General features: G+C 43.1%; 1 protein-coding gene across 4 annotated transcripts in view; it reads right to left on the minus strand.

Annotated features, from left to right (window-relative positions):
• ABCA1 (ATP binding cassette subfamily A member 1) overlaps nt 1-27,518 on the minus strand; it is a 122,141-nt gene that overhangs the window by 56,313 nt on the left and 38,310 nt on the right. For all 4 annotated transcript variants that reach the window (XM_019734159.2, XM_074330781.1, XM_019734160.2 and 1 more), the window contains exons 6-8: nt 13,229-13,350; nt 10,975-11,151; nt 2,104-2,196 (exon numbers count right to left, since the gene is read on the minus strand). In XM_019734159.2, the coding sequence (XP_019589718.1) occupies nt 2,104-2,196; nt 10,975-11,151; nt 13,229-13,350 (392 nt within the window). The remainder of the gene's footprint in view (nt 1-2,103; nt 2,197-10,974; nt 11,152-13,228; nt 13,351-27,518) is intronic.

Below are 27,518 nucleotides of genomic sequence, written 5' to 3' on the forward strand. Positions count from 1 at the left end.
GTTGGGTGGGGAACAGATGCTGCTCCCGGTCCTGTGTTCCCAATCTTATCACCTTCCCTGTCACCCAGACAGGAAGCTCAGGTCAGCCCTGACTCATCTAGATGCATGCAGCTGCCAAGTCCAGTTCCTCTGTATTTTCTTTCTTTGAAGAGCCGCCTATCTATCCTGTTCCAGTTTCCATCAGAGGTCATCAGACAGAAAGTGGGCTAGAGTGGCAAGAACATGGGCTCTGGAGTCTAACAGTCCTGGGTTCAAATCCCAGTTTTGTGAATTAACTACCTAGGTGACTGTGGGCGAGCTGTCTACCTTTTCTGAGCCTCCGTGTCATCTGTAAAATGAGCACAGTCAGATCCACTCATATTTGTCACATGGATTGTACAGGGAAATTGGGTGAAACTGCACGAACCAGGGGAGTTCATCAGAAAATGTTAGGTCCTTTTTCCTTCAAGGGTTATGCTTTGGTCAAAACAACCAACTTTCTTTCCAAACACTGAACAGATAAACAAGTGCATTCATTCATTCATTCATTCATTCATTCATCTCCCATTTGTCCCAGAGAAATAGCACATTAGACAATGAGTAACCTATGGTCAAAGTAACTTAAAGGTTTTCCACTGAGAGGAGTGGGTGGCCCTTGCTTGCCCAGACCAGGGAGCAAACAATCCACACAGAAGCAGCTGCCAACAAAAATGTATATTGCTCAGTTGGAGAGTTTCTGCCACATCAGTGATGGGAACATCACAGGCTTTCGATTATTTTTTAACTTCAGACAAAAGACAGGCCAGTGATATAAGAGGAAACAGCTGTACCCAGACCCTGGGTTTAGAGGGAGTCTCCCATGTTACAGTCCCTGCTTGGCTTTCTCTAAGGCAGGGAACCCACAAGAGTACTACAGGGCATGTCAATGCCAGCTCACAGCGCCCTAGAGAAATGGCTATGGACTTGCAGGGCAGTTTCTGTTTCTCTTTCTGCCTCCTGGAAGAACCCCAGGTGACCCAGCGTCTCCACCTACAGAAAGGCTACCAGCATTCATAACTGAAGTAACAAATGTCAAGCTGGAAGAGGCTTCTCCTCCTGAAAGGGACACAAAAGCCCTTTTTGTGTCAGACACATGTGAGCAGAATTAAAAGAAAAAAGAGGATCGAAAAAAACACTCTGAAGTGTCGACGGTTTAATCTCGTTGTTTTCTGTCTTTTCCAAACATTCTGCATTTTCCACAGTGGATATGCAATACTTTTATCCTCCAAAAACAAAGTAAATTTCGATATTTGAGAAAAAAATGATACAAACACCAAAACTTGAGCTCGAGATGCAACTCAAAATAAGGCTGGACCAAGTCTGAGAAAATATCCCCACAAATTCTTCCTACCCAAAGTCCTACACATGAAGGTCTGTACTGGTCTGATCACTGCCCCTGGCTCAGCTCCTTACACACTGGGCTCCAGACAGTTCCTCCTTTCCCAGTCTAATCTGAAACAGGGCAGGGTGTCAGAAGGTAAAGCACACACTGGCTGGGAGGCCAAGGAAAGGTTAACTGCTTTTGTAACCACCTCTAGGCCCTCTGATCCTGTGACAAAGGTTATTCTGATACATCTGTCAATATGTGGACCTGAAAGGCAAACTCAACTTGATGTTCATCAAGAAACTATATTCCTAAAGTTGAACCCCAGAGGTTTGATGTTTACAATGGGAAGATCTAAATTAGTGGTACCCATGCTATTCCCTTTAGTGAGCAAATAAATGTTTTGGTAAAAAGATTCTCTGGCCTTGCTACTGAAAAAGAAAAATGGAGAAATTGCTGATAAGACAAATGCAGCAGCACCTGAGGGATAAGCGGGAATTATCCTCTGTACATGAGTCATTAGGGGCAGGAGTAACAATGGAAGACATTTCTAGGCTAAATATTGGGTCTTTAGCCACTAATTAGCTCTGCGACATCTATGAGTCTCGATTTCATCTCTAAAGATCAAACAAGATCATTTTCAAGATCACTGAAGCTTCTAAAATTGATTGTACATATCAAAAGGACCCTGTTAGCCAAATTCAGAGCCAAGAAAAGTAATAGTGGATGGTTTGACTTCTGGTGCTAGAAAGACAACTTACCTCTACGGCCAGAGCCCCGAGACTATCCAGCAAAGCTTCTGTGGCTTCAGCCAGCTCCTTGCTCGGGAAGAAAGATGTAGAGTTTAGTTGCACCTGGAATGAGAAAAAGAAAAATACTTTGTTTTTAAGCTCCAATGTAAACTTGAACTCTCTATTGAAAATAACCATTCATCATCTTGAGTTTAAAACACAAAAACCCATTCCTAACCAAAATAAGACACTAAAATTATTCTAATTATATGTTTACAGGTTGTTTATTTCAGATAAGAATTACTAATTCTTTGATGAATGCTTTCAAGGGGTGTAAGGATAAAGATTTAAAACTAGCTGATATGTAATACATAAAACCATCTCATATGTCAAGTGTGTGTGTGTCCAATGCAATTCTGACCACCAATTCCCAACTCTGTCTATGGTTCTGTAAGACAGGGACATGGGAATGGCCTGGAGAAACAAGTTTGGGATGGTTCAACAAGAAAGGGAAAAAAATGTAAAGTTTATAGCTACCAAAGGCATGGGAAGAAGGAATTCTCTTTCATTCTGCTCAAGTCTGCACTGGTTCTAACACTGGAAATGTGATACAGAACACTTATTTTTATGACTAATTTTAGTCAAATCTTTATATTTACTCATTTATATATTTAATTGCTGTTACAGACCACCTACTTACACAGCAAACATAAGAAAATAATTAATTAGGCCCAAGGAAAAGGTACATTAGAGCAGAAAGCCTAAGCTAGAGAAGAAAAGGAACGCTGATGGACAGACTCTGAGGCCAGAATTGTGATGGCTGAGGAGTCTCAAATTTGGTTCCAAGTTTTCAGACTGTCAAAGAGAAAAAGATATAGGAACAGTTTCATTCTTATCTGTCAAATGGGGGCAATAAAGTTCTTCAGGGAACACCCATGTTTCCTTCGTGCTTCTATGGGCATCGCTTTATTCAATATCAGACAGCTCTGAAATCGAAACGGCTAGGCTATTTGGGATATTTGTCTTATGTCAGAGATTGCTGTGAAATTACAATTCAGACTGCATGGGAAATGGCTGAAAGTGAATGGATCTCATTAACTCTGAGGAATAGCATTCTGGGATGTTTTCCTTTAGAAAGGACTCCAAATGCAGAAGATGAAGTTAGTATCATCGTGATTATAACATCCAAGCATAATTCTGAACGTCCACGTTGGAGAGAATCTGTCCACAGGTTCTATGAAAGAATTTGTCCAGCCTAATCCACGAGCTCTTCTAGAATGGCTTATCCATTAGCATCCAGCATTCCCACACTCAGTCCTCTGATGGATCTGTGGTTCCCCTTAAACACTATACTCAGGCAGGTCTCTATGATACCACTCATAGGTTGTATTAATGACTGTTCCTCCCATGAAGTACTTCATGAGCAAAAACAGGTGGGGTGTTTTTGATTTTTAATTTCTCTCTTCAGGTTGACATTAAAACTAAAGGTTACCACACTAGAGGTTAACCTTGCACAGAACTTGCAGGAAGGAAAACGTTTATAAACTGAGAGATCTTAACTGGAAGACATAAGAGGTAAAGTGTTTTTGTGCTTACCACAAGGCCCACAAGATGATATGTGCTCAGGATTGTATAGCAAAACAAAAAAATGCCAAATTATTGTAAATTTTTAAAACTTAAAATCTGATAGTCAATCCATTTCTTCAATAAAGTATGAATGAAGATAAGAGTCTTACGATTCTTGTCACTGTGCCCCCTCTTCTCTAGGGACCTGAGGTAGCTACAGATCACTGGGCAAATGATTTCAATTCCCCCGGCCTCTATTTTCTCAACTATACAGCAGTTAATAATGCTGTGCACATATCCCAGCATTTTCATGAACATTAGAGGCCATATGCAGACTACCTGGCACTGTGTCTGCCACACAGTAGGGCCTCACAATCATAAACAATTCTATCCCTGCCTTTCTTTTCCCTTCCTCAAAAATTTACTACCAAAATTAAAGGGCTCTTGTCTGCTACCAGGGTTTTCTAGTTCTTGAAAAGATATACATCCTTGTTGCGAAAATTTCCCAGGGCCAAGAGACCAAAGAAAGAGGCTGGCAACTCCAGAATTACACCTAGAGTTTATTATGGGAACTTACAAACAAAAGCAGGATCTAAGGCAGCAAGACAGTAGGTCTCCACACCGGAAGGAGACGTGATATATATAGCCAAGCTGCGTGTGTTAACACAGGGGCTTGTAGCCACATGGCGTGGGCTTAAGAGCTGTACAATTCAAAGCAGTAAACAACTTAATGGGCCCACTTTTCTGGTTAAGAATGGTCCCTTCAGGTGATCTGGGCCCGCCTCCCTGCCTCCTGGGGCAGTCAGGTCAGCTTGCTTCTTAAGATGGCAGAGGTCACATGAACTACCAGGAATCATTTCACCTAACCACCCTCCATTTCTTGGCTAGCTCTCCAGCATTGTCTCCTGTAGCCTCTCTCTGCGGGGCAGACCTAGAGCTATCATCTGAAAGCACATCAGCCACACTTCAATGTGCTATTTCTACAATTATAAATACTTCCCAGTGCAAGGATAAGTATATTTATACCACACACACACACACACACACACACACAAATTTGCCCCAAAGTTGACATTTAAGTGAAAAAACCCTGAAACAACACTATCTATGATTATGTATATATATCTACACCTACATATATAGATTTACACACACACATCTGTATCTTAATGTATACTTATGTGTATCTTCTATATACAATAATATTGATTTCACTTTTACAGCAGTGATATAAATTTATACAAAAGGAATCTATTAAAAGGAAATATTAAATTAAAATGGTACCAATTGCACTTGAGTACAACCAGAATCATGACAGATGGTTGTGAATGATGATTTTGCTAATACAGTGTGGTCTTGGGAGCTCCTGCAGGGGAACTACTTGTGGTGCTTGTGAAGTGTGCAGACTCCAGGTACCTACTGAATTAGAAGCTAGGAGGGCTACCCAGGAATCCCTGGGGCCTTCTTTTGCTGACTGAAGTGTGAGAACCACTCAGACACAGCACTTGGGCAATGTACACACCAATTTTTAAAATATTCTCTGCACGAAGGTGGTTGTTTGTACATTCCACATCTGACCCATACAATACTGAATGCTTCGGAGTGTAAAGTAGGGGAGAGAGACAAATCAGTTCACCTGGCCCTGAGTGGGATGCAAGACATTCCAAACACCTATGAGGCCAGGTATGTCACACCAACTGTACACACGAGTTACCAAGTGCAATAGACCAGGTTTCTAAAACTCCAGACCCAACACTGGCCCATTGTCATCATTAGCAGTCAGCTTTCCCCTGAAGGGTACATTTCAGTGAGCAGTTCACGGTGTTCTTAGAATAGGCCTTCGCCATCTGAATGAATTTAAGTCTTCATAAGTAATGATTTTTTTCCTTCAGGTTTTCCAATTTAAATGTCTTAACTTTGTGACAAGCTTATCCTTCTTATTTTAAAAGCTACGCAATTCAGCAAAATTCCATGCACAGAGCAGGGCCTACTGCATGACTATTTAACCTATGCATGTAGTTAACCATGAACACACATATAAGGACCTTGTTACATTTACTGTGCATATCAGGCATCAATGCAATACCGTATCTTACTATACGACTTTTTGTCAGTGGTCAAGCTTTGGTTTGTTTAACTTACTGATTTAGGTTTTGTTCTCAGAAAAACATTGGCTAAACCCATCCATAAGTAATAGGTAGAACAGTCAATGCCATTATTAGGATTTTTTTACACTAATTGTTTGAGATTAAATGCTCAGTATTCATTAACAGTATTGACAACCTATTGTTAATACAAACAAATTTCCATTTTCAAAGGAGTACTGACTGGAGTTACTCATAGAGGTGTAGGATGATGTCACAGGGTTAAAAAAACACACACAATTCAAATTCAGCATCAAGCTTAAAGCTTAGATCATCTATTGGGTGATTATTTTGCTCAAGATCTCATTTTACTTTCTGTGCTTGGACACTATAAAACGCAAATATTGGACTGATGCAAATCAGTAAGCTTAATATTACAATGGGGAAAGGATGAGCTATTCAATTACTATCGCTGGGACAACTGGTTATTCATATAAGAAAAAATTAATACATTTCCATCTCACACCACTATACAAAATTAAATTGAGGTAGATTAAATAAAGAGCTAAAATTAAAACTGAAAGTTTCAAAAATACGGGAGAAAATATACTTATGAACTTGAGGTAGGAAAAGCCTTCTTAAACAAAATACAAAAAAGTCCAAATGAAAATGGAAAAAAAATGACACCAATTTTCAAAAGCAAAAACTGTACAGCAAGAGACACCATAAACAATGTGCAAAAACAAGGCAAAGACTGGAGGCATGGATTTTTTTTTTAATTTCACTATAAAAATGGAATACCATGTAGCAGTCAAAATTAACCAGATGTCACATGGCGACATTGGCAAATCTCAAAAATCCTCTGTACCTTTTTGTATATTTGACCTATTTCATAATTTTCTTTTTAATTCAATGAACGATGATAAGCGAGGAGGGAGGAGGACAGGAGAGAGGTGGGCAGGAACGAAGCAAGGATGAAGAACCGAAGCTGGCTTGAGTACCTATCAGATAGACCTGAAAGACGTAACTTCCTTAAATAAAATTAACCCTAGGAAATAGGCTTTGAAACAAGGCCACAAAACGAAGTCGGAGAACCATGTGCCTATACTCCATTAAGTGTGGTGTCCTGCTCATACTTACTTGACAAAGGCAGGCAACGCTTGCCAAATCATTTTTCCAAAGAGCTCCAGTAAACAATTCAGTTTGGAATTCCTGCTATTATTTTTCCTAACCAAAAACATTTCTTTGGCTATGAACTCATATAGGTCCCTACTGACCACAGGACACAAGTGGTTTTGTTGTATGAAGAAAGGAAAGAGGGAAAACAAAACCTTTAGTGATGGACTGTACGTTCTGTGTTGAGCGGACAAGAATTCATGTATTATTCAATATTTTTAGAACATTTTAAATACTGTAATATCATTAGAGGAAGAGTGCACAAATGCTTATTGTATTATTCAAAAGCTCCCACCCACTTCTGCAAAACGTGTTAATCACAACATAGCAACATTTCCTGAAAGCATGACATTCTGGGGTGCTGGTCCCAGCATGACAAAGGCCATTGTGCCCTATCCTTTCTGGGTCTAACAGACAACTTCATTATATTCCTTCTTTCCTCACTAGTTTAATAGCTAAATCGTAAAAGACTGAAAAGTAACAAAGCAGTAACCCACCAAAGTCATTTTATACCAACTCAGTGTCCAGCGCAGTTACTGGCACATAATAATAAGTGCCCAGTAAATGTTTGTGAAAGAAAAATCCAAAGAAAGGGAGAAGCACATTAGAAGAGCTAGAGATGGACTGATGTGAGTCCTGCATCAAAGGTCATTCAAATGCACGGAGTTACTCTGTTTTGTATTCACCTCAGTAAGTCACCCTCTGGAGCCTCTGGTGGCTCCCCTTGCTCTAAAGATGAAGCCCAATAGTCCAATACGACTCAAGAGAGTTTGCCCCAGCTAACCCTGGCCATCTCTACAGCATCACGGTATACCGTTCCCTCTCCCATCAAACGCCCCATAGCTACGGCCACTCCACTCTGAGCTAGTCAATCATGTGCAGTTCCCTCAAATACCACCTTCTCTTCTCTCCCTTCCAGACGCATGCACATGCCATGTCCGCTGCCTGGAACATTTGTCTCCTGTTCTTTACCTGGGTAACCTCCATTCTTTAGGTTCCAACTTAGAGAATGCTTCTTTCCTGATCCTCAAAGATTGGGTTAAGAGACTCCATTCAGGGCCTGCCCAGCATCCAGCAGAGGGTCTGTCACTCTGCATAACATCTGCTGCTTGCTTGGTCTGTCCCATCTACTACCCCACCAGCAGGGAAACTCAGAGAAAGTGGTACCTTGCTCACCACTGCCTCTCTGGCCCAGTGCATGGTTCAGATCAGGGTTCAATAAATAAATGCTGAATAAATGTGTTTGTTTATAGACAATCACAATACAAAAAAAAAAGTCGAGGCAGGATTACTACGAATGCATTAGAAGTTACAGCCAAATGGAAATAGAAGACAGAACATCTGTGAAATGAAAAGGTAATTGAAAATTCCTTTCAATTTACAAAAATCTTATCTACACACAAAAATTTCAGGGACTCTACTACTAAATAAAGGACCTGGGGATGTATTTTCAATATAACGCACAATTTGTTTTCCTCCTACGAATGCATGTTAGAATGTGTTCATTGGGACATTCCAAACTTCCCTTAAACACTCACATAAAGTAGACTAAAATCTTGACTTCACTTTCCTCATATTCAGAAAATCCAACTCAGGACTAGGATTTATATGTTTTAGTTCAAACTGAAAATAAGCCAAATATCAGCTACAAAGACTATCAGACTATCACCACACAGAAGCAATCACTGTCTCTTTCCAATGATTTACATAACAATAAAGTTTTACTTTGAGGAACACTTTAATATTTTTAAATCAACGTAAGGAAATGTAAAACTCATGTCGGGAAGAAGGTACTACTCTTTTAAATACAATTCAACCATTTAAGTATTAACTTTTGAATTCGATATGTTCAATGCATTAAAATACTTCATTTTTTGCTATTTCTAAACACAGTTAAATATACCTATTACCACATAGCTCAGGACCAAATATCAAACTTCTACCTTAGAAATCGCCGCACTTTTCAAGGAAGGAATAACTGAGGCAAAAAATTTCAGTAGAGATGGGGTTGAGCAGTCATATTAATACAATGCTAAATTCACCAAAAATGTACCCCCATTTCTGTGCTCCCCTTTTCCTACGGAAATTAGGTGAATACAGAGTCTGAAGAGTAAATCCATGAGGCATGTCATTCTACCATTTACCAAATGATGAGGACTGCAATTGCTTGCTGGAGCAAAAGCAACTGTTGGAAACAGGTGGCCAGTAAAATTAACGAAAGCCAAACAAAATCTGATGCTTCACTCAAATGTCTGAATTTCAGGAAGGAGGAAAGAAAAAGCAACTATTTTCTCCTGCAAAAACAACCCCATGCAAATGTTTGATGGACTAAATGTGACAAACTGAAGTATCTAGCCCCAAAAGTCACAAGCCAAACCCCACCTGTATTCCGAGCCATTGTCTAAAAGTCAAGAAGACACCAAACAAAGACCCTTCAAGACAAGGATGACTTTATTGACCCCTCCTCCACCTGTTTCTTCCAACTACACACAGCCCAGCTGTCACGTCACTGGCCTTCTGGGAACCTTAGAGCACCACTTACTTCACCTCCTTTCTCCCACCTTTGGGAACTTACCCCACTGAGTTCCACCTTTGCAAGAATGTGCTGCATGAATCAGAAGCCATGTGAACAGAACTCTCTGTCCCACAGAAACTGATCTTTCCCTTTTAGGTCAAGACAATGGAATCACATGGATGTACAATCCAAGCTGTTACTGAAATGGATGTAAATCTGTATGCCCATCTTTCCTAATTCAAGAACCAGACACTATCTTCACATCACTGAGACAAGGGGAGCCAGGACTAAAGCCCAAGCCTAGCTAATCCCGCATTCGTTCTGCTGTGACTCACGATGTCCCATGTTGGCAAAGACTCTTATTAGGGAGGTCATCAGTGAAAATGGACGGGAGGGCCACCCTCAATCTACAGACCCAGGACCTGTGAGGTTTCCAATCTCAGCCTTAAAGTTGGAATTATCCTGGATTATCTGGGTGGCTCCAATCGAATCACATAAACCCTTAAAAGCAGTGAACTTTCCCTGGCTGGAGGCAGAGAGATGTGGCAGGAGAAGTCAGAGAGATTTAGTACCTCTGGGAGGACCCATCTCTCTGCAAAGAAATTATGTGGCACAAAGTCCCAGAGGATTCCAATTTCTTTTTATCATAACGAGGAAACAGCTCTTTCCAGGCACATCTTTCTTCCAGGGCTCTTTCCATGGTTTTAAGAGAATGCACTAATAAATCAGAGTGCTATACAGGTGAGTAGGAAACCAGAACACTGGATGCTAACTGATGCTGTTGGAGGGGCATTTCACCAGAGCTCTCAGAAAACTCTCCCAAAATACACCTGTGCTGGAACTATAGACACCACTCCAAAGACCAAAATGTTCAGGTTCATCCCCTTCTTTGAATAAGAATGAACATGTATTCTCATGGACTGCTTCTCTGAACTATTGATTCCTATCAGACTTTGTTGGCAAACTTTTTCTCTGCAAATGCAATTTTGTCATTGATTTAGCTAATTATTGAATGTACTTCCATCCAGTTCCAAGGTTTTCCCACTCTGACAGCTCACAGTGTTTCCTTTCTGATGAGCTTTTTAAAAAATGAATAGATATCTATCTCTCCATCAATGGTTTGGAGACTTCTTTCTAATCTGCAGAACCCTTTCTTCAAATAAACTCTCAAAATCTCAACTTACTATATATATATATATATATGTATATATATACATGTGTGTGTGTGTGTGTGTGTGTATATATATATATATATATATATATATATATATATATATATATATATATAACTAAAACAAGTCTTCTCTCTGATTGAAACAGACACAAGCAAATTCAGGCTTACACTCAGAGCCACACCCAACTCATGCTTCCTCCATTCCTCCTTTGGGAGATAGCCCAAAAATTTGTAAGAACAGTAAAATATCACTGAACTAAATTATATCGCAAACTCCCAGCCAGCGCTATGTTTCTACAAAAACAAAGTCAGTGTTGTCCAAGCAGAAATTTCACATTCCAAAAGCATTAGTGCTTGAAGCCTCTGCCCACAGTACATGTACTCACTAGGATGGGCTTCAGGACATCCAAGTTGGAAAGAAGGACTTGCTCTGCTGCATCCAGTTTCTCCCGTGGCAGGCTGCACAGCTTTGCAACTTCTTGGTCGCCTAGTTGAATCACCTCTGCTAATTGTGCTCCGCTGCACAGATGAGTCAAATGTAACTGGTAGCCTTGCAAAAATACCTGGAAGCATTTTGTGCAAAGAGAGACAAGCAAAACTGGATTACAGAGATGGGAAGCTGGATCCCTGAAGCCCTTGCAGGGGGACTTTGCATCACACAGCTTTAAAGAATGGACACCAGTGCAATAGTGCGATGCAGCGGGTCTCTTTAATGAACTTGGGAATGCATCAAGGCACGATCTGACAGGACATTTAAAACCTGAATGTTGTGTCTGACTCATCATCTCCCACACTCGTCCTTGCAAAGGAAAATCCTGAGTCCAACTCTTTTTCTCAAAAGCGGGATATATGATTCAGTGACTAAGAATCCAGAGTCTGAACTCCTGAAACCACTTTTATTAGAGAAAAACATTCTCATTATTTTGGAACTTATAATATCTTAAACTGGGGTTGGGCTAACTTATGGGGGGGGGGGGAGAATTTATACTATTTATTTGTAGGTACATACATTTAACTGATGCGAAGAACTATGTTCAAGCAATTTCAGAATTAGGAAGTCCTCATTTTACTTGCCCCAGAGCAGAGTACCAGAAAGCCAAGCTTCTCATCTCATTGATAGGCCAATTCTAAGTCATTCTTATCTGTTCATTATAGAAGACCCTCTAGAGAGCCTCTCCTTGGTCATATTTTGTTTCATTAGCTTCCCTGGGCCAAAATGAACCGAGCTTCTTCATGTGTGGTCCTCACTGTCCGTTAGACAGCAAGTTCAATCAGATGGGGAGCCTTGCTTTTCCTGTTCATTTTGTGTCCATAGTGCTGGAACATTACAGACAGTAAATATTTGTGGCATGAATGAATGGGTGATGCAAACGCTTTATTACTCCATTACTACCTCCCCTGTTAGTTTAAATTAGTGCTGCTTGACCTGCTTGTAGGACAACCTATTGTGAGTGATGGGCCAAAAGCCTCACAGGACCCATTCAGCTTTCTAACACTGCAGAGCATTTGGCCTGCCATGGTTTGCACTAAGTTTTCACCTACTGCCAGGTACTCAGGCATACTTCAGTTTCATTCCTTTCTCTAACTAGTCCTGCTGCCAGCCTGTCAGCTTACCTTTAGTATCTGTGTTTAAGAGCACTGACTATGCAGACTCTAATTACCATTCAAGGACCACCTCCGCACTAAGGATGCCCCTTATTTTAAACTGATTGGATGTGACAGATATGAATTGGCAAAGGGCGGCGGAAATCATGCTAAATGTAACTATTTTCAGACGCCTGCTGCCTTTGGCCCATCTCCCAACCACACAATTGGTAAACACAAAGCATATTTTCCTGGTTTCATAAGGGCCAGCAGTAAGCACATTTTTCTAATTTTAAAAGTTCTAGATCATGTATAGCAAAGATCTTATTTTTCAGGCATAAACACTTCTACTACTTCTGCTTATTGTAAAGACAAGCTAGTATGTAGACATGAGACAGGATAAGGAAGCAATTTCCCCTTTCTGCCAGAGAATAAACTTGAGAAGCTTCTCTGAAAATCAATAACCATGCAAGCTGGGTGTGCTACCCACTGCATAGGAGCTGTATGCTGTCTATTGATGTCAGGGGATGTTTTCTAAGAATATAACGCTAAAATTCTACATAAACACTAATACTACTTCCTGGTTTTATAAATTAAGAGGAGAAAGAAAAACCATTTTCCCCTTATATACCTTTCTTGTCTATCTTTAAAGGCAGCACTGAGTATTCTAAATCTTATAATAGAGCTGCTGCAGACCAACAATCCTCAACCCTGGTTACTGTCTCAGAACCATGAAACTTTAAAGAAAATGTTTGTTTCATCTTAACTTAAACTCATCCCCCTCTTAGGAGGAAGTTAATAAAAGTCAGCTGATAGGCAGGAAATCAGTTTTATTTCAACCAGCTGGCCCATGACGCCAGAATGCACATTCCACTCTCTGAACAATTTGGCAGTGCCAGCCTGAGCAGGGAAGTGAAAATAGGTGAAGCTGACTTTGAGCTAACACCCTCCTTCCGCGCCATTACAAAGACAGGGGTTTATTCACTGCTTTCCAGGCATTCCCTAACAATGTAATTGCCATCAGTCCCACAGAGGAAGCTGAGGGCCGCAGCTTACCTTGCGGAGATTGACATTGGCCTCCAGTATTTTGTCCACAGTAGGCCTTGGCAGAGACAGGTTGTGATTCAGGAATCCAGAGAAGGTTTCATTGTCCACCAGGAAATCCTGAAGCATCAAGCCTGCCGAGAAATAGTGTTTTATTTTCATTTATTAAGTAACTCAAAAAAAAAAAAAAAAAAAAAAAATCAGCACAATGTGGCAAGTGGAGAAAAATAAAATATCGATTGCCTCGTTTTTAAAACGATGGCCAACCACAGGGTTCTGTCTGTGGTATGCACACAGAGAAACAAGGTTCGAGGAGCTTGGCCTTATCAAGAGAGACATGCAAAGATTGCTTTCTGAAGACATGGAGAGCCACACTCCACATGGGCTCCTAGACTCAGGGTGACAGTGCTGTACACACACATACACACAGCCTTCCTTCGCTTTTCAAGGCAAAAGCCAAACCCATCCCACCTGAGATCTGTGACACCCACTCCACTGCTCCTGTCTCCCCACGGCCATCTCAGATAGCTAAACCCTCAGCTATTTTAAAGTCCTATTCCCACAGGCCCCAGGGCTGATATCCTCTTGATGAAGAAGAGTGGGTCTCAAAGGTGAGTGAGCATCACAGCCACCTGTGGGGCCCCTTCAGAAAGACTGCTGTTCCCCAACCCCAGAGTTTCTGATTCAGGGGGCCTGGGATGAGGCCAGAGAATCTGCCTGTCTAACAAGCTTCCAGGAGATGCTGCCGCTGCTGGTCTGGGAGAGCCACTGGGGTGGAGTGTAACGCATGTCAAAGCACCTCCACAGACATGGCCTTGTTTTAATGCCAAACGTGGAACACGTGATGCAGAGCTCCGCCACCCAGGGCCGCCACGCTTGAAGAAAACACACAAGTATATATTTTTTTTTAAAAAATCAACCTTACTAATGATTGCAGGATTTCATACAAAATCCCTTCACATGGTAAGCCCGCCAAGTACACGTAGAGAAGGCTCCCAGCACTGGCCAGAATTTCAGTTCCCAGAGTTGGAGTCTGGGCCTGTGGCGTCACTTGGTATTTCATATTATCCTTTGGAACCCCAGTTTCTTCATGGCTAAAATGAGAGGTTTCTGACCTGATGCGTGATAGGGGGCCCCCAGTTCTTAAATACCATCATTTTCCCTGCCCTATTTCGTGTGACTATCCACATCTCCCTCTTAATAACCCAACTTCTTGGCAATAAAGAAAAAACCGCCCATCGTAACCACATGGCTGGGCAGGCTTCATCTGCAGACTGCAGCCCACAGACCCAGGCACTAACCGACCTCTAGGGGGCAAACTTCCAAACCCAAATCATTTAACTGAAGAGAAATAGAGGTTAGATCTCAAACTGGGGCTATGGTAGGAGGCTTGAAAAGGACAGACGTTAAACCTGGGCGCTAAGGGGATTGTGTGTAGAGATGTCATAGGAGGGCCCAACAGCCCAACCAGACTCTCATCAGTGCTGCCTGATCCAAGTATGTTCTGCCTAAGCAAACATGAGTGATACGCAGTTATAGAAAGGATCAATTACACGTAGTTCACAATTAGTTACTCCTCATGATGCCTTCGAGAAGCTGTTCCTTGCCCAAGAGTGTTCCTCCTCAGAACAGGAGCTGCCTGGGGCTCCCCATCACACGTGGCACTATCCTGTAACCGTGAGGCTCACTGCCAGAGTTGTCAAACCTCAGAACACCTAAGACACACTCAGGAAGTGTGCTAAAATGCAGTGGGTTGAGCCGAATCCCCAGAGATCCTGAAATAATGATCTAGAATGGAGCCTAGGGATCTATATTTTAATAAGGAAGTACCCCTTGTATTTCCAATGCAGGCGGACTGGGGACCATATTTTTAGGAATGTTTTATTTGCATACTATCTCCCCTAGCTTATGCCTCCAGGACACAGAATATGTGTTTTATCTCACAGTGCCCAGATCAGGGGCTGGCAAAGAATTACTGGTCAGTGGGTGATGGCTGGATAATAAATATTAGGAGACAGAATTGCACACCTGAAATCTATGTAACTTTACTAACAATTGTCACCCCAATAAACTGTAATTTAAACAAACAAACAAACAAATAAATAAATAAATATTAGGAGATAGGATTAGGACTGTGATGATTCCAGAACTATCTGAGCAGCATCACAGGAGACTTTCTTTCAGCTGAGCAAGCCCAAGAAGGGCCCAGAAGTGTCAGGACGACCCCGCCACCACCACCACCAGCCACAGCCCCTGAGTAAACAGGATCCCTAGAGACTGGTACCACACTGCCAGGTACACAAAGTGACATCTGGGTATCCCAGCATCCCTATGGTAGGGGCAAACAGGAAGGAATGTAGGAAAGCCAGGGGCTTACACTGAGGCCTGGCATGAAAAGCCCGACACTGGGTATTGTGGAACAAAGGAAGAAGCACCATACTGGGGGTCAGACCTCTCTGAGCTCTGGACAGAACAGAGTACACACGGAGCTGACTCTCACTGCACAGGTGGGCCACACATCCCTGCTGAGTGTAAGAAGCCAGAGCAGCATGCAGCTATTGTACTGGGCTACTTCAGCACTGCCTCCTCCCTCCCGAGCAGGGCTGCCCAAGTGTGGGATGCGGCCCCGACTGGACTTGCACAGGTCTCGGTGGTGAGCAACACTCTCCAGACTGGTGAGTACACTCAGAGTATTTATAAGACTCTTCTGTTATGTCAACAGGCTCTGATGATGAGAACAACTGGAAGTGACCAAACTCCAACCATCTATCAGTGAATCCCCTGGATGAGACCTAAGAACCAAGAGGCTGATTAAACAGTAAATAACCCTTGGCAGGGGTGGTGAGGTCACTGGGTGGGGAAGCAGCAAGGAGGCCAAAGATCCCTGGCAACAAAGAACTTACATTCTGGTCACATGGATACCACACATGTGGGCTCTTAGATTCACACACCACTGACACAGCTACAGTCAGTGTGGACCCAGAGAAGCAACGTGTGTGGTGCACGGGTTCTCCACCTCGCTCCCATTACACTCACACAGGAAGCTTTACGAAACTCCCAGTGCCCAGGCCACTCCCCTCAACAACTGATCAGAACTGGGACTAAGACCCAGGCATCAAAATTTTATAAAAGTCCCCAGGTGATTCCAGACAAGTTTGAGAAACAATGGTATAGTAGAAAGATCAGGGGTGTGAGACCAGAAAAGCCTAAATTTGATGCCAGACTCTGCTATTTATTAACTGTGTGGCTTTGAGAAATTCATTTTGCTTTCCTGAGCCCAAGTTTTCTTACCTAGGAGGTAAAGATAGTGTCCACCTTTCAAAGATGTGAGAATTAGAGATATTCACATATAAAGCATGAAGAGTGAGCAACTGGCTTGTGGGAGGTACTCAATAAATGTTAATACTTTTGTGATTTTGAAAAGGATTCTCTTCACTCAACTAAACCAGTGTACCACAATGAAGTATAGAGAACAGGTAAGGACACAGACCCTGCCATCAAGGAACTTCCAAGGCTGATGAAGAGGCAAATCAATAAAACAGAAGGAGGGATGAGGAAGACAGTTCATGGAAGCGTTTGATTAAGACAAGGTGTATCTGCAAGTGTACCATGGTGGGGAGTCAGGTTGAAGCCAAATTCTGGAAAAGGACAGAGAGCCAAAATTCTCTAGAGGCTGTGGCTGGTGAGGAAGGGTACCGTCTCTCATGATGGCTGGAACTAGGACAGCCTGCAGTGCTATGCACATAGTAGGTTCTCAAAAAAAGTATTTGAATGAATAACTAATGGACAAGCAGATAAACATAGAAAGAGGAGATTCCTTAAAACCTAAGAGTTGGAAAGGAAGATGAGAGAAGAAAGAGAGAGGAAGGTAGTGTGCGGCCAGAGTGCCGTGGCTTTGTATCTCTGGTCTCAGTTTTCTCCTTATGTGGCTGGCAGAAAACTGAGTGGAGAAGCCAAGAATATTGAGAAAGCCAGATGTCTGAAACAGACCTTCTCCTCGTAGCCTAGTTAACACCTACCCCTTCTTTATGACTCGGACCATGAGTCATCTCCTCCAGGAAGACTGCCCTGATTTTCCCATCCGCAAGCTGGGTTAGGTGACCTACTTCTGTGCCCTAACAGCAGCCTGTGTTTCCCTCAGGCACCGCACAAATGAAGCTGCAGTTGTCTCAGCAAACATCTTTCTACCCCGGAAGAACAGAAGTGCCTTGAGGGCCAGGACTTTGTAACTCCAAAGTGCAGCAGTATCTGGCCCAGAGGAGGCACTCAGTAAATGGTGGATGCATGAAGAAATAAATAAACACAAGTAGTGAATAAACTAATGAACTGACATGATCTGGAAAACAGCCAATTATGGAGCAGTAAATTCACTTTGCAGTGGTTAGGCAAGAGTGGAACAGGACTTGAATATGAAACAAACCAGGTCAAGATAACACTAGAGTTTCTCATATCCCATTCAGCTGCATCAGCCCAGGTCAAGAAGACACTCAGGTGAGTGGAAGCTGGAAGCAGGGAGTGGGGAAATGTGAACAGAACAAACAGGGGTGACAATGGCATCTACCTCAATGGGCTGAGCTGAGAATTAAATGAGAAAATGTACCTAAAAGTCCCAGTATAATGCCGGGCACTGAGAAAGGTGCTCAATAAAGGATGGCTAACATCATCATGACTTTCAGGAAAGACTGGTCTCATTAGCTTCATTGCTAATTTGACCCTAACGCATAGGCTTTTAGAACAGATAAGAACACAGAAGCGATTTTGCCAACTAAGTGGAGAAGTTGAATTTATGATTTAAGGCGTGTGTGTGTGTGTGTGTGTGTGTGTGTGTGTTATATTTGCCTGGCTGAGTTCCTGAGTCAGACAGAATTCTTGAATTCTTTCTGCTGATACACTCTATAAGATGAAGAAAAGGCCAAAACTGACTGATTTGTCTATTCAGAACTTTATAGAGGAATAAATAAATCTAGTATTCTACAGGGAATCAGTGGGAATAATCACACCTATGAGGTCACCGCAAGGATGATGAACACTGATGGAAGATGACCAGTCAGAAAAACCAGTCTTTAGAAGCAAGACAGGGGACGACGCTTAGTAGAAAAGACAGTCACGTGACCATTTAACTTGGCCCAAGTGAGTTGACATGACTTCAATTTTCTTATCTATAAAACACGGGGTGAGAAGATGATCCTGTGGGTCTTCTTATCCATAGGACACTCGGGGTAAAATGAAATCTGCATGGATATAACATCAGAAGATTGAAATTCAAGTTCCAGCTCGGCTATGCCTTAACTGTGTCATCATGAATCTCTCTTTTCCTTTTTTCTTACTCTCCCTGGGCCTCAGTTTCCTTAAACATACAATGGGGCTAATAATATTCACAGGTTGTCGTGAACACCAAGATCAGGGATGTGAAAGTACTTGTTTATAGGGAAAGAGCTGATGAGCCTCAAGAGTTTCCACGGGTAACTGAGAGGGTACGAATGCTGTCCCAGAACAGGGCCATCAGGGAGCTAGGCTGGTCACTAAATCCTGAGTTTCTGCTGCCTACAAAGACTGAAAGTCACTATCCAGCCAAAGGCCAAGAGGGCTTTCCTGCTGCAATTTCTCCAATATGGACCAAAACACTTGATTCTCTGACCTCGGCTTCCTTGCTTTTGCCTGGAGGAGCCTACCCAATTCCCAAGAGCTTTGCTTTGGGAGCAGTGAGGTGGGACAATAGAGGAGAAAAAAAAAATGCAGGAGCTTGGCATCTAAAGAACAAAACAAGCAAAGTGTATATTTTGTGGGCTGAGGAAGAACAGTACAGCATCTTGTTTCGTGCCAATCCTCTGGGCCAGGCCTCTGGAACCAAGCTAAGGAGATGCTTCCACAGCGGGTATTGGAGTGTGGTGGGGAGAGGCCCTGCCCCCGAGGATGCTTCCACAGCCACTTAGTGCCCAGCTGCTTCTGTCCAGCCAGCCTGACAGAGAAGGAGAGGGGAGAAACGGAGGAGACGGAGGAGGGGGGGAGGAGGGCAGCAGCAGAAAGGCGGAGGAGGGAAGTCCTCAGCCAGAGAACTGGGGTTACTCTCGGTCAGTGCCCTCCAGTCCCCAGCTCAGGGTTTCGGGTTTCAAGATTGCTGTAGTCTCTTTTGTTCAACATGAAAAGGAACCACAGCAATCAGCTGCTTGAGAAGTGAGTGGGTGGAGGAGGCAGATGAAAAAAGGAGAAGTGGAGAAAGAGATCAGGTCAGCCTCCAAGGCCCAGAAACTCTTCTTAAAAGGACCCCAGGAGGGTCTTCCAGCCTTCACCACGTCAAACGGGTAATGGCCTTGAGGGCCCTGGGCCAAATTCTAACTTGTGGCTTTACTCAGCCTAAGCTTGTCTGGTTTTATAAACGAGACCTTGAAACAGTTCTCTGCTACAAAAGGGCGGGTAACAAACATACTCAGGTGTCTTCTGTTGTTTTGGTTTGTGTTCCTGATGCGAGGGCTGTACTTTCTTCTCTAAGCATAGCTACTGCCTGCTTCACTGAGGTGGCTGGACCTTCTCTGGGAAGACCAGGGCTCCTCTGGGAAGGCCAGGGTTCTGGAGAAGCAGGTAAGGCAGGATGACCTGGTTGTTCCCTGAGGTGACTCCTTACGCAGGTGAGAGTGGGCCAGGAGCCTCAGGACCCTCCTGCTGTGCATCTGGGCCTGGGGTTCCCACCCCAGGAGGAGTTTCCTTCTCTACAGTGAGGGCTTGCTGAGGGATACTAAGACATATGTGAAAGATCTCAGGTTCTGGATTCTGGCTAAACTGGATCAAATCTCAGTTCCAGAATTTTCCAGTTATGTGGCCTTGGAGAGGTCACTTAAGCTCTTGGAGCCTGCATTTCTCTATAAATGCAGGTCTACCTCACCAGGGGTGTGGCTTAGGTAAGCACTAATGACACTAAGTGTGTAAAGTACTCTGAATTCATTATGAGTGAGCACATACACGCTGAAAATTAAACAAGTTCAAAATAAATGGTGATCAAGTCATGATGGCAATTATGTGATGGGGGTTCCCACAGAAACCAGAACATTTCGGGTCATGCTCCATGAAGTCTTTGAGACAAGTACTAGGGAAGCCAGCGTCCCTTCTTGAGACCAATGGGAATATTATAACTTTAGGAGCCACATAGTTCTTCAAGCACTTTACATGTAATATGAACTTGCATTGGTTCAACAAGCTTTTAAATGGATACTGAACCACAAACACTAGTGCTATGGTTCAAAGTAGCAGAATTTCTCGGGGCTCCTTGAAAGCAGGAGCCTGTAGCAAAAGATGCTGTATAAAGACATGATCCTTTCCCTTGCCTTCCAAGAGGAGATGGCCAGAGGGTCAGATGAGCAGAGCTGTGAGCCTCCAGCCCTCTCTGCCACTCCAGAACCAGTCATCATTGAAACCGGGGGACGGAAAGAGACATCACATGACACATCTTCCCCCGATCCATCTACTAAGGCAATAGCAAACTTGTGTCTTACTGAGAAGTGGCCAACGGGGTAGAAGTTGTTGTAACCAGGCCCTCAAAGAGCCTGTGGAGACTGTGGCCCCAAAGAAACAGGGTGACCTATTCACACTGGCCAGGAGCATCCTGACGCAATGGGGGTGGCAGACACAGTTGAGCTGGCTCTGGAAGCCCGGAAAGAAATGGAAGGTAACACTGAGGAGGTTGCATTGGCCCAGATGAATTCTGGACCTAAAAGGAAGATGAGTTTATGAGTTAGGGGCTGAGAAGGGATTCTTTCCAGGGCTGGAGTAAGGAAGGACTGTTACTATACATAATGTATAAATAGCTTAGTTTTTCTTCTTTTAAAATTAATAAAATGTATTACGGGACAAGGTAGTGGTTTGTGGGCAGAAGAAGGTGATTAGCGTTTACTGAACATCAGACACGTTATGTGTATTATTTTCTAGAATCCCTCAAACAGACTTACAAGAAATGTATTATTCCCATTTTTCAAATGTGGAAACAGACCCAGAGAGGTTAATATCCTGCTCAAGGTCACAGAGCAAGCAAGTGGTGAATTTGAACCCAATCGGCTGTAGCTACAAAGCTTTTGGCTCTTTCTACTATACCGGGAATTAAATAAGTCACTTTACTCTTTAAAAATGCTTCATCACACTTGTGGCATCAAAGGCAGCATCACGTGTTTGGCATCAAAAGCAGATGCTGCCACCCCTGCTTCCTGGTGTTGGAATTAGACAACATGGCAGCATGGCCTGGGGGGAAGTTGCTGAGCTTTGGGGTCTGACAGACATGGATTCAGTCCACAACTTTATTACATGATCACGGGCAAAAGACATTAACACTTTCCAGCTTCTGTTTCCTCATCAATAAAACGGGGATGGTAATATCAAGCTGCTAGTGCCCGTGTAAGCCTTAAATGTAACAACACATTGAAATGTAAAATGGCATCGTTACCTGGTGCAACTTAGTCTTTTGACAAAGTGTCACTCTAACATTGCCCTTTTGTGCCTCGAGACAACAGTGATGAGAGGGCCAGAAATGGGAAGCTCTCAACAAGAAACTCACTGAACTGCCAAATTGCTCTTTGCCACACACAAGGGAAATAAATCTTATGCTGGAAAAGCAAGAGACATAAAACACTGTTCTTGATGTTAACAATCCAAACTTTTTAAAGTCAGTCCGATATTGTGGGGTACGTGCTGGCCTGCAATTGAGTACAATTGTGTTTTCTATTCTTGTTTGGGTAAAGTTTACCTTTGATTTGATTTAATTGAAGCAATATTTCAACACAGCACCTGGATGCAGCCTGGCTGTGACAGGTCTAGGAAACCTTTTTCATGTTAGCTGGAAAGGTTTCAAAATAGGAAACCCTAAGATCCTAAATCAGAACTTTCGACAAGTACCCTGTTTCCTCGAAACAGTATTGTATTATATTATATTATATTATATTATATTATATTATATTATATTATATTATATTGTATTGTATAAGACCCGGTCTTATATTATAGTAAAATAAGACCGTGTCTTATATTAATTTTTGCTCCATAAGATGCATTAGAGCTGATTGTCCGGCTAGGTCTTATTTTTGAGGAAACACAGTACATGTAGAACATGAATTGCAATCATCCAAAGATTGAAAGAAATTTCCAGTCTGATGACATAATATTGATACATATGTCATCTGATCTCTCAACAAGATGACACTCAGGGGGACCCACAAGAACAACAAAGTTTGGGGCTGCAACGTCAACTTCAGCAGTTGCTCAAGGGAATAAAGGGGTTCAGGCAGGAAAGGAGAAGTGGCTGTCTGAATCACAGGATGTTCTTTCTAGACAGGCCCTGGGGGACATTCCATCTATGCCTGTTACCCATGAAGCCAGGAAATGGAGGAAGTCTGGCATTTCTCTCAGAAGCCCTAGTCTCCTTTTTGATCCCAGCCCATGAATGCCTAGTATCCTGTGACCTTGGAGAAGTGTCTGGTTACCCTGGGCTGCTCCGTTTAGCATGTAATAGCAGAGTATGAAAGACTGAAGTTGTAGCTCTTTTCCTGCCTCTTGCCAGCTGTGCTTCCTTAGGCAAGTTACTTAGCCTCTCTGAACTTCAACTCCTTCGTGTGCATAAAAAGGAACAAAATTTCCTACCTCACATGATGGTTGTAAAAATGTAGTGAAATTAAAGTACAAGCCTGGTACTTCATGTGCTAGAAACTGTACCAAATGTTTTACCCTTATTGGCTTATTTATTCCCCCACAATATCTCTAAGAAAGATTCTAGTAATATCTCCATTTTGAGGAAACTGAGGGACAGAGATGTTATGGAATGATCCAAGATCACAGCTGGTAAGCAGGAGAGCCAAGATTTGAACCAAGGCAGCCTGACTGCCAAGTCTGTCCTCTTAACACTAAATTGTACTGCCCAGTGGATGTTTACAAGATGAAAATTTTACATCTCCTTCCCTCAACTCCCTGCCACAGCCAACTACATTGCCATGTCACCAAAGCCTCCCCTGCCCTCTGGGGATCATGCCTTTTGACTTTCAAAGATCAAAGCAGAATCAAAGGGCCATACAGTGAGTTCCCAGTATTGCTAGGAAATCCAAAAGACAGAAAGTTATGACCCTTTTCGCTAAGTAAAGCTCACCATAACCCTCTGGACTTATTTCATAAAAGTCTTACAGAACACATCAGAAAGGCCAAACAAATCAGATCAGCATCATGAATATACCGAAAATGGCAGTCCTGCCACTGACATTCAAAAATCTAGCCAAAGGGATGGAAAAGCTCAAGACCCAAGTCAGGATGTCAGGATGCACACAGCGCTGCCCTGGGTCTCTCCTCCAGTCCTGCCCCTTTCCAGCCCTTGACCCCAATGATGTGGGATGTCCTCCAAAGGGACATCTCCAGCCCAGTGACAAAATGCTCAGAGTTCTTCCTTGTTCTTTCCCTGCAAAGTGCTCCTAAGCTTCAGAGAACTCTACATCTTGGACAGAAGGAATTTCAGAAGCCCCTGATTCAGGGGCTGTGGGAGACCTGTTGTAACCCTAGTCCTCAGTATGGGAAGTAGAGATAAGGTACTTAGGCCACAGCAAAGTGCCATGTAGGTTGTACACTACCCAGCGTCTGGGAGCACAGTTCTCCTGGGGAGTGCCGTTCATGGAAACCATGGCATCCACACAAATGTGTCATCTGGCAGCTCTACGTACAGCTTGATAGCCATCCCTCAACTGTTCCACCTACCTGACCTGGCCTAGTTCAGCAGGTCTGGAAAATCATGCTCTGAAGTCCCATCTACTGGGCTTCTGTTAAAAGGTGTTGGTGCAGCTGTAATTTGGGACGGGGTCTGACACCTGGAGAGCTAAGATCTTGGCTGCGGATGGAAGCGGCTGAGTCCCCTGCACAGGGCAGATTGGGGATCTGGCATCCAGCCCCACCACAGAACCCACAATCCTGTCCACTGGGCCAGGCCACAGCTGATAGGGAACTCTCACAGTGCCCTCACAAGCCTAGGAATTGTCCCTGGCCAGCATAAGCAATGGGGAGGCTGGGGGAGCAGACATGGGAAGCAGCAGCAGACAAGAGCCCCATCAACTGTGGACACGGGGGAAAGTAGAGGAGTTGGAGAAGTTCTTATAGGGGGTGTAAGGATGGACCACCCCAGGAAGCCAAGAAGCCTCAGCCCCAGGATATGCATTTCACAAATCCCAACCAAGTAGGAAGCCCGACCATTATATACAGTGCAAACTCAAGAGGGACTTCGGCCCGTGGTGCCCGAGAGATGAAAGTGTCTGAGATCAAGATGCCAGGATTGGGGAAAGGAGCAAGGCACTGGAGCAAAGTGGATGCCTGAGCAGAAACGTTCAGCAGGAAGCAGGCTGATGAGCCTGGTCGGTACCCCTGAGTGACGATGCCTGTAAGTGGCTGGAAAGGAAACAAGCAGTAAAGACAAAAAGAAAGCAAAGGGACATCTCCTTGTCCAGACCAGCCCTGATCCAGGCAGCACCAGCCCCATCTGGGAGGCCTTAGCTCTGGCCTGTCTGCCAGATTCACCAAAGGGGTGGGAGGCAGCGGGGCTAGTTGGTGAGTGAGGCTGATGGACGGAATGAAGGAGGAAGGTGAGGAAGGAGACAGTTCCTTCTATCACCCAGTGCCTCTGGCAGACACAGATGCAGGTTGTGAGTCCTGAAGCTGACACAATTTGGGGGGCTCTCTTTAAGAAACAGTGTATTTTTTTAAAACACTACTTTGGCAATTTTTAATTGCTAAGATCCCTACCAGGGCCTTGGAAGGGGGCTATGAAAATGAAACCTTTCACGCTTCTCAGTAAATCCATGTCAGGCCTCTGTGTTCATGGCAGCTCTTCAGTCAAGTTCAGGAAAATAAACCTTATGGAAGAGAGCAAGCCAAAGCTGTTTTAAGAACTTTCGTCATTATTATTAATTTAGAGCCCTGCTGACGTGGGTTTACACAAGGGAATCAACTTGAAATTTACATGTGCTGGGATTCCATACTTTTCAAAGCACTTTCACTTGACCCTAAAAATACTCTGAAGGGCGGGTATTTTCTCTCACCCTCATTCATTTCTCTCACAGATTCATGGGTTGCTTACTACATGCCTGCTACTGTGCTGATGCTTGGGACAGAACCATGAGTAAGGGTCAGTCCTGCCTTCAAGGGCTACAATGTAGGGGACAGCCTATATCACCGGTCCCAGGTGATCCCCACCCAAATACCCACCAAGTTTCCGAGGTAAAACATTTTCAGGTTGGGTTGTCAAAGTCCCAATTTCGAGGCAAGGAAAGTTGAGGCCCAGAGAGGTTGGACAAACTGGTGAAGCCGAGTCAGCCAGGAAGAGAAGCGGAGGTAAATCAACTCAGATTTATTGTGCGTCAACTATGTGCTATGCCCTGCCATCAGTCAGCCACGGATTACATCTGATTTAATGCTAAATGACCCTGGGGGCAGCTAATCTCACGTTTCAGGTAAACTGAGGGTCAGAAAGAATCAAAACATGCCCAACGTGGACACATAATGAGGGACAGAGCCTGAATTTGTTCCCAAAACAAATCTTAATACAAAGCCCCAAACTCTTTCTCTTATACAGGTGTTTTCCAACCTTCAATCATCTACAAACGACTCTCACAATTTTTACGATATCCACATAAAATAATGTTTCCTTTAAATTAACTTTAATTTTTTCCTATTGAAAATCTTCCTAAGGAATAACACGCATGAAACTGTAATTTGATGTGGGTTAAAATTGAAAGTTGCCATCCATGTGCCACCTGAAATCATCTCAGATGTCACACAAAACTCACTCAGAGAAAACGCCCCTCGACATTCTGCATTTCACAGAAACAGAATCTTGCTAGATCCGTCACTTTTTCTAGAGATTCTAAAAACTTATGCAATGTTGATATTTCCATTGGGTTGCAGTCATGATAGGGACTTACGAAGAATGAATGCTCCTCACACTGATTCCCAAACATCAAGTTAGCCACCATTCAACCTGCACGTCTGTAGGTTTAGGAAGAAAATAATAAAATTCCAAAAAGTTCCAGGGATTAGAAAACCAGGTAAGGTCCCTCTGTAAGGCTTTCTACATGGATGGTTCGCAAGGATAGTTAGACTTGTCTATGATTTGATTCTTAAAACTAGAGGACTTTACAGTTGGAAGATTATTAGAGCAGCACACGATTGCACTGTAGAAAGAGAGCTGCATGAAATAACAGAGGCTTAACTGTGTTCTATTCCCAGATTATCCCTCCTGGGTCTGTGATAACGTGGGAAAGTCACTTCCCCCTTCTGTATCAGAGTCTTGTCTAGAGGCAGAAGTTCCATGTGGACAGAGGCCATATTTGTTTTGTACACCTCTGTGTCCCAGCACCTGGAACAGTGGTTGGCACATATTAGATGTTCAATAAATACTGGTTGAACGACTGAATCAATCAACCCATTTGTCTATAAATGAACTAACTGCTTCTTAGGTCTCATCCAATAAGTGGAAATAAAGCAATGCTCTAGCCCAGGAAACCATGGGACTAGAAGAGAGTATTTGAGTAGAGACCTCCATATGCGCAAAGTATCGGTGGATAGTCCAATGGATTTAGCACATGAAAACTGAAGGAAAAAACAAGATAAGTCCTCCAACTAGACCACTAAAGCAGGAGCTCAGTGGCCCAGCACTCACAACAACAGAGGTTGGTAGAACTTTAAGAGCCGCAGTGGTAGCGTACAAAGGGGTTGTTAGTTTCCGGTGGACTGATGCAAACCTCAAGCCTTCATCCCACAGTCATCAATGACTTGGATGAGAACAAAGCGAGATATTTATCAATTTCCTAGATGATAGGAAACAACAAGAAGCAGCAAATGTAGTACATGGCAAAATCGGAATCTAAAATGGTTTTGGTAGGACGAGGTGACATAGGAAATCTAGAAATGTAAAACAGACAAGAGACAGACAGTATTTTCCTTAGATTCAAAATGCCAACAGCACAATAGGAAATGGAGAACAAGAAACTTGCAATGCCGTATATTTAAAAGACTCCGTAATTTTGGTTGACTGCACATGGAAGATGAGTCAGCCAAAGTGACGTGGGCGCCCAAAAGCCTAACGCAATCTCAGATTGCGTTCACAGAAATGCAGTGCTCAGAACAAGAGAAGAAAAAGTCCCCTTTTTACCGCATGCTAGAACACTGTTGTCATTTTTGATAAACTTCAAGAAAGACAGAGAGGCACCGAAACACAACCAGATATAGGAGGGAAAAAAATCATTCCAGAAGTCTAGAAAAATCAAACTTTGGGAAGAGAGGGCAAAAAATAAATAAA

Source organism: Rhinolophus sinicus, linkage group LG04, assembly GCF_036562045.2.
Source record: "Rhinolophus sinicus isolate RSC01 linkage group LG04, ASM3656204v1, whole genome shotgun sequence".
Classification (NCBI taxonomy): domain Eukaryota; kingdom Metazoa; phylum Chordata; class Mammalia; order Chiroptera; family Rhinolophidae; genus Rhinolophus; species Rhinolophus sinicus.